Source organism: Tamandua tetradactyla, chromosome 21, assembly GCF_023851605.1.
Source record: "Tamandua tetradactyla isolate mTamTet1 chromosome 21, mTamTet1.pri, whole genome shotgun sequence".
Lineage (NCBI taxonomy): Eukaryota > Metazoa > Chordata > Mammalia > Pilosa > Myrmecophagidae > Tamandua > Tamandua tetradactyla.
The window spans coordinates 42,469,647-42,484,543 of record NC_135347.1 but is presented as its reverse complement, the minus strand read 5'-3'; the positions used below and the strand labels follow the sequence as shown (position 1 = coordinate 42,484,543).

At 37.1% G+C, this 14,897-nt stretch overlaps 1 protein-coding gene across 16 annotated transcripts in view; it reads right to left on the bottom strand.

Annotated features, from left to right (window-relative positions):
• Positions 1–348: 348 nt before the first annotated feature.
• The window catches only part of MEF2C (myocyte enhancer factor 2C), a 165,393-nt gene continuing 150,844 nt past the window's right edge, over positions 349–14,897 (bottom strand). For 13 of the 16 annotated variants that reach the window (XM_077139174.1, XM_077139173.1, XM_077139175.1 and 10 more), the window contains 4 exons: positions 13,575–13,747; positions 11,022–11,151; positions 10,290–10,425; positions 349–4,919 (listed from right to left, as the gene is read on the bottom strand). In XM_077139174.1, coding sequence (XP_076995289.1) covers positions 4,598–4,919; positions 10,290–10,425; positions 11,022–11,151; positions 13,575–13,747 — 761 coding nt within the window. In that variant the 3' untranslated portion in view covers positions 349–4,597. The remainder of the gene's footprint in view (positions 4,920–10,289; positions 10,426–11,021; positions 11,152–13,574; positions 13,748–14,897) is intronic. The other 3 variants (XM_077139183.1, XM_077139187.1, XM_077139182.1) reach the window with 1 other exon arrangement.

The window sequence follows — 14,897 nt, the reverse complement described above, 5'->3', positions numbered from 1 at the left end:
ATAATTTAACTTATTTCGCGGCAGTGCCTTTCATGCCGACTTCTGGAAGATTCTGTGTATTAACGAGGTTATCAAAGATCTCGTATAGCTGCTTTGATAAACTAGTAAGACCCTTACAGCTTCCCACACGGGCTGAATCCATTTATCACTCCAAGAACTGGGATCCAATTTGCACCATCTCCCCCCCAAATACATGCCCTTTTTTTTCCTTTGTATAATATTCTCAGTTGAAAATGGAGAATGCTCATGTGTGCTTGCTTGGTAAAAGCTGCCTTTAAGAACCAGGATAAAGTGGAATAAATTTAAACAGCAAAAGATTAATTAAAAAAACGCACCATGGACACTGCATCACTAAGAAAGCCAGTAACTTTACTGAATTGTCTGCAAAATACAAATTATACCTTATTTCCAGCAGGAGAAACTTTCGAAAATTTCCCACTTTTATTCACTACAGACAGCTGAATTAAGTCCCTTGAGATACACAGATGTGGTTTAACTTAGTTATAACATCTTGTCATCTAGTGGCGACAAAGTCCAGCTTATGCCGCTGTGAGCCTCTATTTGAATATTTGTTGCAAATGCTTGTATGCCCTCATTCACAAGCTATTGTAATTACTGTCGTTTAATGGAAACAAGTCCCCAGAAAAAGAAAAAGAAGAAAAACCATACAGCAAACCATCTGAAGCAATCCAAGTCCTAAGCCTACTGTGAGCCAGGTCTGCTTTGCTCCAAGAACACCGTGCTGCATTCAAACCACGACAGAACCCGTCACTTAGTTGACCTCTCTGAATTAAACTGAGGTATGAATCAATTTGAGGTATGAACAGGGAAGGCAAAATGCAATAACCGATTATGAAAATAACCAAAAATGGACAAATTTAATGTAGAAGATATGTGGCTTGGATTGCTCCACATCTTTGGTTAAAACATATTAAGAAAAGCCTTTAATTACATCTGTAGTTTGAAGCATTCGACCAGACACCAGTATTCCATCAATCTCAAAAGATCTGTAGTGGCAGGAAAGTAACGCCATACAAGTGGCGACATCACAGCAGATGGCACAAACGGGAACAGAGGAAGTGAGCCATGCTTAGGCAACAGCTTTTATTGAGGGTTCAAGTGGCTTTTTCTTCTTTAAAAAAAGTTCGTTTTAAAGAAAGAAAAACAGCATTTACTCTCTGGCAAAAACAAACAAAAGGACAAAGTGGGCAAAAATAATGCCATGTCTAAGTTAAAAGATGGGTATGCAAGAAAAACAAACACACAAAAGGTTTGAGGGCAGACATTCTTTTACAGACTGTATTGGAATTATGTTTTTTGAAATTCTCACTTTAGTTATCCTTAAAATGATCCGAGATTGACAGGTATTTTCATATTCATCATTACAAAATGTTAAATTCCACTTTGGGTTAAAAATAAGCCGATCTTTAAAAATAGGATCCGATAGAACAATACCTGGGAGCTGTGCAAATGCCACTTACGGTTCTTTGACTTGCATTAAAGAACGTTGCCTAAATGCTATCCTAGGCTAGACTATGGAGACCCACTATTCCCTCAGGGCTAAACTGCTGAATTCAAAGGATTTACAGTGATAAAACCAAAACCCAGGCTTGCTTTGTAAATGTAATAAATGGGTAAATAACAGATAAGGTATAAGAGTTAAGATAGACAGCAATTGTTTATAGGTGACTCATCACAATCAAAATGGTGCTGCTTCTCATTAAATCGTCTTTAAAAATTCTCAGATTATCCCTTCGCTATCTTGCCACTACTTTAGAGGAATTCAGTAGTGAGAACAAGAGATGACTGGCATCCATTTTCAAGTGATTCTATTCTTTTCATGTTCTTAAAACTATTGTCAGAATTGCTATAAATAGCCAAGGCTTCTGCTGGCACTTTAGCTTACTTTATCTTCAGCATTAGAAATTCACTTTTTCTTTGTTGCTGAGGCAAACTGCAGGTAAAAAAATCATATGGCTATTTCTTCATATTTTCATATAATGACCCTTTCCCACCCACTGGTAAGTTTCTACTTATATTGACACACTAAAATAGTTTGAAATGACAAAGAACATTTGTGACATGTTTGCATATTTTATACACATCAAGTTGTAAAGATGGGTTAGAAGGATGTGATCAAATTTATGGTGAGGAAAATGATTTTCTTAGCTTTTTTTTCCCCGTCTGTGTGAGTGAATGTGTGTGTTTATTTCAGGGATGAACTTCTGTTTTTTCTCTGCATAAATGTCATTCTTTCATGTTCCATGGATACCTCGAGTAGTGGGATATACGAAATGGCTGATAGATTCTTTTTTTGTAGTATATAAAACGTTAGTACAAGGCAGGCTAGCATCCTATACGGATACAAACAAATTGCACTGTGGTCTAATTGTGGATTTCAGATCAAGTTAAGAAAAATATAGCCTAGTTAATAAGATCTATTAGCTTCTGCCACCCAGCGGCAGCCTTTTACAATGAGAAACACATAGCAACTATGCAAGCAAAAGGGAAAAAAATGGGTAAGAAATGTCCTACACATCATCTAGAAGTGTTGGTGTTACTGTCTATACCTTCTTCGCTGTGTATGTCATTGCATAAAATTGGAGATGAATCGACAGATCTTCACATTCCAAGAGAAGGAAAGTTGTTCCTGGATTGAAATACCTAACAATATATATCATTTTTTTCTTATGGCACTCACTTTTTTAAAGGGTCTGAGAATTAATCCCTATAGACAAGTATTCGACAAGAGTCATCTTATTTTCTTGAAAAATTAAAAAAGGGACATAGAGAGGTTCTTTAATGGGATTTCTTGAAATGACTATTAAATCTCTTTATTGAAGAAAAATAGATGACATACATGCTTTATGCAGAAGTGACATTGGGGGGTCCTGACACATCGGGATTGTTCAACAGTCCTATATTTGCTGACAAGATTGCGGAGGGTCAGTTAAAATAATTAAAAAAGATTGACGAAGCAACTATCCCTTTACCTGCTTCCTTGTTAGCACCCAGTCATTCGCATTTTTCTTCTGTGGGAATTTATGACTCATTCATCAGGTAAATTCCATATCACCTGTTTCTAGGGCCATATTGTAGGACATGTGCCCCAACGCAGCTTCTCTATTCTGGGCATATTTCGAAAAAGCATATCAAATTCTAGGCTGTAAACCAACCAGATGATTTAGGATATGGGCAAGTTGTGATATGCACTTACTGAATTTCAAGATGCATAGTGAAATGGTGACATCAGAAAGGGGCCCTGCATTTGACTGAAAATGCAAAAAAAAAAATATATATAGCATGAAAGAAACTGATCGATATATACAATGGATATCATTGACCCAGTAGATTGCTAATATATTAAAAACAATTTAGGGTGTTGCAATGTGATATGTTCTCACCCCACAGGTTATCCTTTTGACAGCTGATCTTAAACTTATAAAATGTATGCAGAGTAAAAGAAAACAGAAAGAAAATAGTTACTCAAATGTGCAACTGCACAAATATACCCCCCTCCCGCTATTAAGATAACAAAACTTCTGCTATTACCATAATATTATATATATTAGAAAGCTATACACAAGCATGTTAATTTCACAGATTTTTTTTAAAAGATTCTTAATATTTTATATAATTAGAAATACACATTTCAAAAACAAAACTTCTACAAAGAGAAAACAGTTATCTTGGTTAGCAAAGCATGGAGTTCTTCATGGCTTAGGGTAGTGCTTTCTATACAAAAAGTCCTTTTTGGTTTTTTTCCAGGACTGTTTAAAATATCAGCGAAGCTATCAAGGGAAAAAAAAAACACATTTTGGCTTAAGTAAACTACAAAAAGCCACAAATGCTTTGCAAACTCTGTCTTACCTTTTATATGAAAATAAGCAAAATGTAATGTACATATTTTTATATTTTTATTTAATAAGAGATGCAGACCCAGATTTATGTATTTATTTAATTAAATAGGTTAGCCCTCAAACTCCACATTATTTTATTTTACTTTATTTTTGTATAGGTATGGTCCTCTTTGAATGGTCTTTGATCCTTTTTAATGAGTGCCATACGCCAATGATATGCCTGCAGGTTTGTGAGCGTTCTCGGGATGTTAGGCGCCGTGGCATGTACCTAACATTTAGCAGTGGCCACCCATTGCCGGGTCTGTCCAAAACATCTATACATTTTTTTCTATATGTTGCATAACAGCTGCTCTCTCTTTCAGTAAAGATCTGCCGCTTTTGGCAAATGTTTCCTTTTGTCTATTTACATGTAAATAACGTTGAACCTGCAACATGACACTATCTATTGTAACATACATTTTGCAAAGGAGCACAACAGTGAAAAGAAGTTAGCCTTAAAATCTATTTTGTACAAGGGTTCTGTTTGTACAACTCAAGTGCTAAGCTTATCTCAGCATTTCTGTTTATCTTTATACTGTATCACTGAGGCAATTTAAAAGTACTTTTACAAAACAGAGTACCTGACTTTTTTTTTTTTCCACACACGGCACATATAATGCATATCGACCCCCCTTCCCCATTAAGGTATAGCACACACACACTGCAAGAAAAAAAAAAACTATTAAGTAATAATCTGATCATGTTGCCCATCCTTCAGACAGTCGCATGCGCTTGACTGAGGGACTTTCCCTTTCGTCCGGCGAAGGTCTGGTGAGTCCAATGGGGGAGTGGAATTCGTTCCGGTGGTCCTCTCGGTCGCTTCCGTCGTACGAACTGCTACAGCTGCTCAAGCTGTCAACAGGAGACCTCCCCGCCTCGTGGCGCGTGTGTTGTGGGTATCTCGAAGGGGTGGTGGTACGGTCTCTAGGAGGAGAAACAGGTTCTGACTTGATGTTGAGGCTTTGAGTAGAAGGCAGGGAGAGATTGGAACTCTGAGATAAATGAGTGCTAGTGCAAGCTCTGTAGGAGGAAAGGAAACCCAGTTACAGATGGAGGAGGCCTGGAGCCCCCAGGAACTCACAAGTACATCAAACATCAGCTTCAAGACCCGCACAGACACCAGAGCATGCCCAGGGGTGCCAAGGGTGTGTCTGCAGGCACTCAGGGGCGCTGCCTTCTCAGCGTGGGCTAGGGCGCCTTGGTTGACTTGCCCGGTAGTAATTACAGGATTTAACAGGCCCGGGCCTCATGAATCACACCCCTAGTCTCTGACAGACTCCCCAAACTTATGGGTTAATGTTTCAGAAAGGTTTCACAAGACACGCTGGGAAAAGCATTTTTCCGTGTCCGTGGACTTTCTCCCTACACTAGGTGTAAAATGGAATCTTGTAAGCCTGTCGGTACAGTGTTGACAGTTTTGATTTAGACAGTTTTGATTTAGACCTCCTTGATTTGAAAATCATTTCAGAAAGCTTATTATATATATATATACATATATATGTGTGTATTATTATATATATATATACACGTTCTCCTTCAAATTAAGAAGTACATAAAGACCAAGTTCTGCATTCTTCAGAGAAAGTGAGGAGAGTTCAATCTTCAAATGAACAGAACCCCCCAAATACTACATACTAATCCTATTTGGGAGCGGGGAAGGAAGGTGGAGGAGGTAGGTTGAAAATGATCTGCAGACATTTTAAATGCTGGTTTGGAAACACTTGGACTCCCCACCCCACCAAGGCATAAAGATTTTGACTTTTTCATCCTTTTTCAGTTTCATGATAGGAAAACATGATCAGTTTTCCACAATGATCTCAGCTTTACTATTTCTTGTGAATCACTCCCTGCTGGTGTCCTTAGGACACTGCTTTTATTTTTAATTGGCATGAGCTGACGAATCCGGGGTTGTTGTAAAGAGGGACCTGGTGTGATTCTGATGTGTTTACAAACCCTTAATACTCATTTATTCCCAGAGAGCTTAAATTGCGTTTCTTCTGAAATGTGGGAGCGTTTAGATACTTGTACTTCTGGAGGGAGAAGTATTAAGTCCCTAACTGGGACCGGCAGCCCCTGTGATTTTGGTGAGGATAAGCTGGAGGGGGGAGCCGACCTCCATTCACAGGCGCTTTCACTGTTCTGTCATTCTCACTGCACTGACACCCGCGGCCGCAGTCACCCTAACTTGACCATATTGCTGAGAGAGCATAGAAATCTCTCTTATTGAGGAACAGTCGAAAGTAAGGAATTATCCAGATCGACCGACCCATTTTAAACAAAGGGAAACAAGCCTATATAGGAATATATGCAATTATGGTAATTTCCAACAGAGAGAATTAGATGGCATTAAAAACGTCGTTATAAGCAGTGAGAGATTGGGTATATATTTCAGAGGAACAAGTGGAGTAACTTAGAGCTGGCATTTTGGGAGATGCAATAAAGGCTAAAGATGTATAGAGATATAAAATTAGTCAGAAATGAGTTTATCTTTGAGTGATGTTTTATACAAAAGCACCACCTACTGGCAAGAAATTACTTTCCTTTTCTTATTAAATAGATGAGCTAATGTAGAGAATAAAATAAAGGATAATTATTTGTTTCCCTAATAAGCCTTTCGTTCTCTGGCTTTTATGATCCTATAAGATCAATCCAGTCTTGACATTTATATCAAGATAATACATTGAGTCTGATTAATTTTCAATCACCTACTAATACTGGAAGTTATCTATTTGTAGTTCATTTAACAGTCTATATTAGTATACTAATTTTCCAAGAGTTTTAATTAAGTAATCTTAAATCAAGATGTTAAAATGGGGTAAGAGGGGAAGGCAATACCTGCATTTCAAAAGGATCCCTAATGGTGAACTATTTTATCTTGGTTCCAAGTTACTTAATGATTCATTTTGATGTTAGAGGAAGTCATCTTTTGATTTCAGGAAGAAAGAATTTTCCTGGCTCTGGGAAGACTATTTCAGTAAAATTTAATTAAATGCTTCTATCATGAATTACACAACTGCTTAATAATGAATGTCAATTAGGAGCCTGAAAATAAAGTGGTATATCAAGAAATGCTTTTGTGTGTCCTTTGACATTTGGATTGTGTCTTCACAGGAGGTGACATGAAAAATTAGAAAAAAATATCTGGTGAGTGGACCAGTACTGGCAATTAATCTGGATAAATTAAGCAAAAATAATATATTTATACCCTCACCCCAAAGATAAAACAATTATTGGCTGTCCCTTCCTTTAAATAAACAGTGCATAAGTTTATCTTTTGGTGCATTTCATTTGACACTGAAAGCATATATTAGGTATTTTTGAGAAGTTTTGTGGAGTAAATCCACAGTAACGAAATGTAAGTGATATCTTAGATTAGCTTCATTATACTGTGGTATAGGATACAAAATGGAGTGGAAGTATGACTCATCTCTTATCAAAAAGCATTTTCTTGAAAAGAAAAAGTAGCATTAAAGATCACTTAGATATACGTATGTTAGATTTAGATAAAAGCATGTTGCCCTACCTGTTCTTAACAAAAACAGATAATAGTGAAATACATCATGGGCTGTGGGTGATAAACAGTTGGGTGGGAAGATAAAGGGGCCAGATATGCCAAGTGCCCACATCCAGTCCCCTCTGCAAGTTTTTCTCTACTACATATGCCAACTTAGAACTGGGGAGACCCCTACCCTTCCCCACAGTTGTTCAGAAATCAAACATGACTGGATAGTTTTATTAAAATTTCTCACTGCCTCTGCGTGGAAATTAGACTATCAGACCATATGTAACCTAATCTTTTAAGAGTTACCTCCACTCAAAGTTTTCTTTCACTCTGTACTGGACACTCGCTTTAAGGGTGATGCACGGAAATGCCAGAAAACAGGTGGCTCTTTTTTTTTAGGTAAGAGAAAAACACTTAAACTTAAGGATCATTTTCTCAAATATTAGTATTCAAATAACTCTCACTAACCCTTGATGGTAAGTTTCCTTCTACCAGTCACCTTTGCTCTCTGTATCAAATGAGTTTCTGTGAACATATTTATGTACCATGCAACTGAATCATGTTCGAACTTGGTTAGATAAAATCAAATACTAGGTTGTTTAAGAATACAGCTTTGGAGACTTAAAGGTATTCTCATGAACAAAATGCTCAAAGCTCTATCAAAGCATTTTAATTTTGAGAAAGAACTGCGGTAACCATTTGGCTAGCTGGGACAATCCAAACCAAACTCAACCAGCTTTGGTTGTATTGAACTACAGTCTACTCTTTGCTGTGAACCCAACATATCTGTGTATATAAGATACGTTGGTGGTGGAAAACTTACGGCTTCTTTTAATTGATTTACACTGTAAGGAATTAAGGTAGCTCCTATAAATTATTCTACTTAAAAACAATAACTTAGGGATTTTTTCTTTTTGCATTTTAACTGTGTGAGTATGGGATAGTTCCTATGAAGGAAACCTCTTCTTACAAGCTACGCTGTGTATGTGAAAAAGGAGGAGCAAAAATGGAAGGACTGGAAGTTATCTGTTCTAGGGATAAGGGAAGTGATTAAGTACAATCAAAACTCGTAGACTAAATTCTGAGTCAAATTAGGTACCAAGAAAATCAGGGTTGAAAGAAACCTGGCGCTAAACAAAATGCTTCATCGTCCCCTGGGGTAATTCAGCTCCTCTCTAGCTCAGGGCTGTCACTCCTTTTTCATGTACTGAAGCCTCTGTTGGGTAGCAGAGGATTAGATTCTTCCCATGGAATAGAAGAGAGTTTTAAAATTGTAGCACAATTAAAATACATAAATAAGCATGTTTATTTTTTTAAACGCAGTTTATCAGGTTTATTATTGAGAAGAAAGGAAAGCTATTTATGGCTTTTAACATATCAGTGATAATTTCAAAGGATATCCAGTTCTATAATGGATGGATTTTGTGAAAAATGAGAAATAGTTACCTTTTATTTTTCACAAGAACCGTGTACATGGGGAGTCACTGAAGTAACAATGCCATGTGTATATATTTCAAAATTGGCTGTTCTTATGTAATTAGTGATAATTCCCTGAAAAAGTTATTATTGCAATCAGTATCTACTTGGATTTTGAGAAAATTTAAATGCCCTAAAAAGAGGGACTCTGCTGATAATCCATATTGAATATATCTTCAAAGTTAATGATTTTTCTAGGAAATTGCAGCAATAATGTTGTATTATTTTATAATTTATGTGAAAAGTTAGGTTTGCAAAAACGGTGATTAATGGGTAGGACACAAAAGCAAACTGCTGAAGGTGTAAAGAATCCATTATTAGACCACTTTTCTATGTTAAATCAACACACGTGAAAGCTCACTGGGGGTGGGGGCTAAGAGAAATGAAGTTGTGATATGGATACGCCACTTCTATTCTGACAAATGTTTTATTCTCATTATCTTTTTAGAACATGAGGATACAATTAGTTATAACTATTCTAACCAAATGGCTCAGCGGAAAAAAAAAGTGGGCTAGGCATATAGAATGTTTATAAAAATACAGAACCTTATTATTTTCAAATATTTTATAGTCTTCTAGTAGTTAGTGTTTTGTTTTGCAGATAAAAGTTTTAGAGTTACTAGCTAAACTTAAAGCCAAGTCTGTGGTTCAAAACTATCTACCCCCTCCCCCCCAACACACATACACTATTCTTTGTTTGAGGAGAAGTAGTATAAATTGCGAATTCAGGGCTTTTTAAGGTTTGAATGTTTCGAAGGTAAATGACAGGAGTCATTTCTATGATGAGGACATATTTCAAAAGTACCACAAGGGGGCAGAAATACACATCCTTAAACTTCAGAAAACAACAAAAAGTTATTTTTATACCCAAATTTAGGTAATCAGTAAAGGTATGTACATATATCTTTGTATATTCATATAATATCTATAAACACACAAAGATACTCGGACTATATTATAAACACATGAAGTTTGTACATCAACTGAATTCGTGATCCTGTGAGCATCACATTCATATCAGCATGTGGTTTTATAATATTAGCATAATAAGCGGTGGTTTATGCTAAGTGAGAAGGATCTGAAATTTCTTAAAAGCTTAAAGAATTTATAACTGAGGTCCCAAATGAACTATGTGAAATTAAACTGAATAAAGATTCTATCCTTTATTGAGAGAAGTGGGAACAAATACAGCCTAAAACAATAAGGAAATATTTTTACCTCATCATCACAGAGTTTCCTGTCCTTTTAAGATTAAAGAAAGTAAGATTTATGGCTACTTGAAAGGTACGGATCTGATAATTACTTTCAGATATTGATAAAGTGAGTACGTTAAAGCACATATTCAGAGATTGCCACTTGTCATTAAAAAATATCCTGCAGAATTATATTGTAAAAGAAGTAATGTTGCTTACCCCAATTGACTGAGGGCGGAGGGTGGCATGTTATGTAGGTGCTGCTGTTGCCAGCCGGTGACGGAACCGAGGTGGAGCGCGCTGGCGGTGTTAAACCCAGACAGAGATGACAATTCTGCACTACTCAGAGAATACTCTAGAAGGAAAAAAAAAAAAGGAATGGAGGAAAATATTTAGTTTGAAAGTGACCAAATGATGAACCGAATAAGCATTTTCAATTTCTAACACACGCTACTCGTATGATTTTTGATCGCTGTTTTCCTTTTATTTCGGAGGGAAAAAGGAGTAACACATCAGGGACCATTTTAATTTAAAAGGAATATATTATCCAGCAAACATAAGTATTCCATGCAAGCTTCTGAATCGTACAGGCTGCACTTCTAGTTTATTAGAACAACTGATGCACATGCCTGATGATGTACGAATAGTTTCTTGAAAATCCTGAGAAAGTGAGCTTTCTATTATGCAGAAATAACAGCTCAATTTCCTTGAAATTATTCTTGTATTTTGAACTCAGGTTGGGTTGATAAAACTTCTAGTCACTTATGGAAAAAAAAAGTATGTGGGTATTCACTTTGTCTTAGGAGAGCATCAGTGAGGGTAGAGTGACTGCTGTGGACGCCACAGGCACCAAATAAAGCTTCCCAGTAGACTAAAAACATAATTTTTTTCACCTGGCCTTTTAATAAAAAGGATTTAATGTACTATTCGCACATGGGGAAAGCTACTCACCGGTACCATATGTTGTTGAAATGGCTGATGGATAGCCTCCCATTCCTTGTCCTGGTAAAGTAGGAGTTGCTACGGAAACCACGGGGGTAGCCAATGACTGAGCAGACTGGGAGTTATTTATCCTTTGATTCTTGAAAGTAAATAAAGATGAATTATCGATGGATGATTTTTTTAAAAAGTTCAAAATATTAGATTTCAGTATTATTTTCGCATGTAAAGCAATAACTTGGTACAAATCTCATGAAATTAATCATTTAACATGTGTTTCTATGAACTCTGCCAACCCTATCATTTACAATCCTTCAAGAGACCAGCTGTTGCCATAGAAACCCATTACATCAGTATCTCCTAGGCAACTGAACTAGTAACAAGTACCATGGCTTTATTATGGGTAAAAACAGACTATGTTGAAAACTGATGAAATATGTATACTGTATTTCCATTGTTTCAGTTTTTATTCAAATGCAAATTTTCTAAAAAATTAAAATCAACCATGGTGGTTTTTATGTTGAGTTCTATATACAGCAGAGAGCAGATGGGTAGAGGGTCATACTATGTTCTGACCAGCAGGTGGTGCTCTGACCTCTTTTTTCAGATTCTTCTAAACTTGCCTCAAACAAGACCACAACACAGCTAATGCTTATATTTAACTCCTTCTGGCAAGAAGATTAAAGATCTTTAAACTTGAAGATCATCAGGTTTTAATTATTAGAAAAAAGAAATATCTATCTTCATGGTTTAAACAACTAAGGAAATGTTATTTTTGTATTAGAATTTTACTGTAAAAGCAGCGCTAAAATACTGAACACATGGCTTTCACTTACAGAGGTTGAGCCAAAAAACCAAATGACCTGACATTCTTTTCCCCTGTAAGTTACACTTGAAAATAATGATACTTAAATATTTAGCAGTACTGAAACACTCTGGCCAACTTCCAAAATTTTTCAAGTTTACTCCCACCTCTACTTAGCTTGAGATTTTCCTCGCGTGTGCCATTTAAAGGGAAGAGTTCTCACCACTTACCAAAAGCAGGTCGACATCCTCAGACTGAGAGCATGGGGAAGGAGTTTTATTAATTAGTGCCTTAAATATTTATAAATGGCCAAAATCTTTTCAACAAAAGAAAAAAGCCTTTTCTGATAGGCACAATATTTTCATCTGTTTTAAACCTGGGACTATAAAGCCACCTCCTTACAAAGGTATTCTTTGTTCCCTTTAATGAGCTGTTTATTTCAAATATGAGGACATCTACCCAGACTCAGCACAGCTCAGTGCCTCAACATTCATTATTTCATGACCGCGTTTTGAAAGCAAGATTGTCCTTCGAAACCCCATTTGCTGGAGGAGGCAGGAGCCATACCTGGTAGCCAGAGACCTGAACACTCACAGAATCCCTGGAAAAGCACCAGTTTTAAGGAACCTAGAAGAGATCTCCAGAGCCAGGCTGCCATGGCCTACACTGCTTGGCTGTAGCCCCATGGGAGGCTTTATTTATTAGACTTAGTAGTCTTTTCCAAAGGGCATGCTGTATATAATGTGATTTTTTTTTTTGGTTGATATTCAGAATTAATCTGTAGTGTGCCATAATAAACTAATCAGCTTGCAGACCGTTTTACCCTGAAGCTTGCCAGAGAGCACAAAAAGCAAAAAAAAGAAATGTGTTTGCAGAATGATCTAAATTTGTCTACTGAGTCTTGGTTTTAAATGTTCTCTCTCCTAAGTAAAGTTAATTTTGAGAGCACTGATGTCTCTTTGTTGTTGAATTTGGTCCTACAATAGAATCTTAATCTTAAGCATGTAGACCTAGGAGAAACAAAAATGACAGGGCACAAGGATATTAAATATGTATTTCTATTTTATAAGGCAACTCTACTTTTTTCTTAGAGGGACCCACAATTCTTTTTTTTTTTTTGATGTAAAATATAACCCCATTCTCAAAATATCTGGGATTTTTAAAACACTCTGCTTCTGAGAGATAGGTATACCCACAAAGCATAAATGGAAAGATTAATTGCATCTATACATAAGCATAGTGATGTATTAAACATCATTGCAAGGCAACTGAGAAAGTATATTTAGAAATTATGGCAAATATTTTTCACTTTCGGCATGCTGAAGATAATTTTGTGAAAATCTGTAACATTGAACCTCATTCTCTGAGTTCAGCCCTACTAGTGGTCAAACCATCTGAGCAGAGTAATAGATAATGATTTTTTTCTCTAATTATACATTGGAAACCTTAAAAGGAAATGTTTTCCTTGTCCCAGAACACTAGTCCTATAGTGGAGTTTACTGGATGCTGGTTCTTTTTCCCAGAACACTAGTCCTATAGTGGAGTTTACTGGATGCTGGTTCTTTTTTCCCATGGGAAAGGAAAATGCAAACCAGTTACCGGAATTAATAGTCACATAGAAACAGCGCTCTAGCACTACTATCATTGTGTTAATTTCCTGGGAGAACTTAAGTAATTCATAAAGTTAGACAAGTAAAAACAAAGAGCAAAACATATAGAAAACATTATCAGCATTTATTTAAAATGTAGCCTTGCATTACCACGGATGGCATCGTATTCTTGCTGCCTGGTGGAATAAGAACTCGGAGATCTGGTTTACGGTTATTCATCCCTAAATTCATGGGGGGAGGAGATTTGGCTTGCATATTCTTGTTCAAGTTACCAGGTGAGACCAGCAGACCTGGTGAGTTTCGGGGATTGCCATACCCGTTCCCTGTTAAAACAAAACAATGACAGCATTCAGGAAGAAATCTAGCCTCAAATATGCTTCTAGAGAATACACTACATGTGGTTAAAAATAAAAGCTTCACAAGGGTAGACACATAGTTAACATACATGGAAACACCACAGGGTGGCTGACTGAACCTCCATGTGAAAAGTCACCAAATTAGTCAACTATTTAGGAAGATTAACACTTTTAATGAGAGGAGAGCTAATAGACATCGACAAGCTCAGAAATTCGCATACTTTTTTTTATACATTAAAAAAAATCAGGAAGAAAAATCAAGACAGTTGTTCAGGGTCTAAGAAAAGCACAGAATTGGTTCTAGTACAGCAAAGGCCGGGCTGGCATGACTCACTTTTCCAGTTCACTGGGTTTGGGTTTTATTTTGTGTGTCTGTTTGTCCTTAAATGAAGACAGGGCATACCAGCAAGTCTGTAATTTCTAGGACATGCAGGAGGAGGGGAAGCTTCTTATGGTTTGCTGCTCAGTGCCCCTTTCCTTTGAGTGCCTTCTCCCTGTGATTTCTCTCCTGTCTGGCCTGCCCTCCTCACTAAGTTTAGTGTATCAGCCCGAAGCCTTGCTTTCCTGCTCACCCAGAACTTCAAACATCAGGACTCCTTTTCAGGAGCTGAAATGAAGTGATGATGCCTCCAGTGAAGTGCTGATTCACCAAGGAAGAGGAACAGCCATTTAATGAGCCCAGTGAAAGGATATTCTTAGGTCTCTGTGATTTTTAGCCCCCTACTAACAGAAAAATGGATATGTGAAGGTCTGCATTTCTCCTGTTTCAAAATATCCTGCTCCATAATAGGAAGAGCTACCGAGGAAGCTGATCTGAAATGCAACCTGGGCTGGCATGAGAGTGGACTCAAAAGTCATCTGCCAGCTTCCTCCACGGCCTCTGTTTGGAGAATAAGAGAAACCAACCCCTAGATTCAGCAGACCTTGATAGAACACTTGCCAGTTGTTTTCTGAGTCTCTCTAAAGGACGCAGTGAAACCTCATTGATAGTATCATCATCATCATCAAAAACACTTGGGGTACTGTGTGCTACCAGTGTGGATGCAGCAAGACCAGGCCTCAAACCCCCCCGCAAGCCTTTTGTGGCAATCCAGACACACATGTGGCAAAGGTGCAG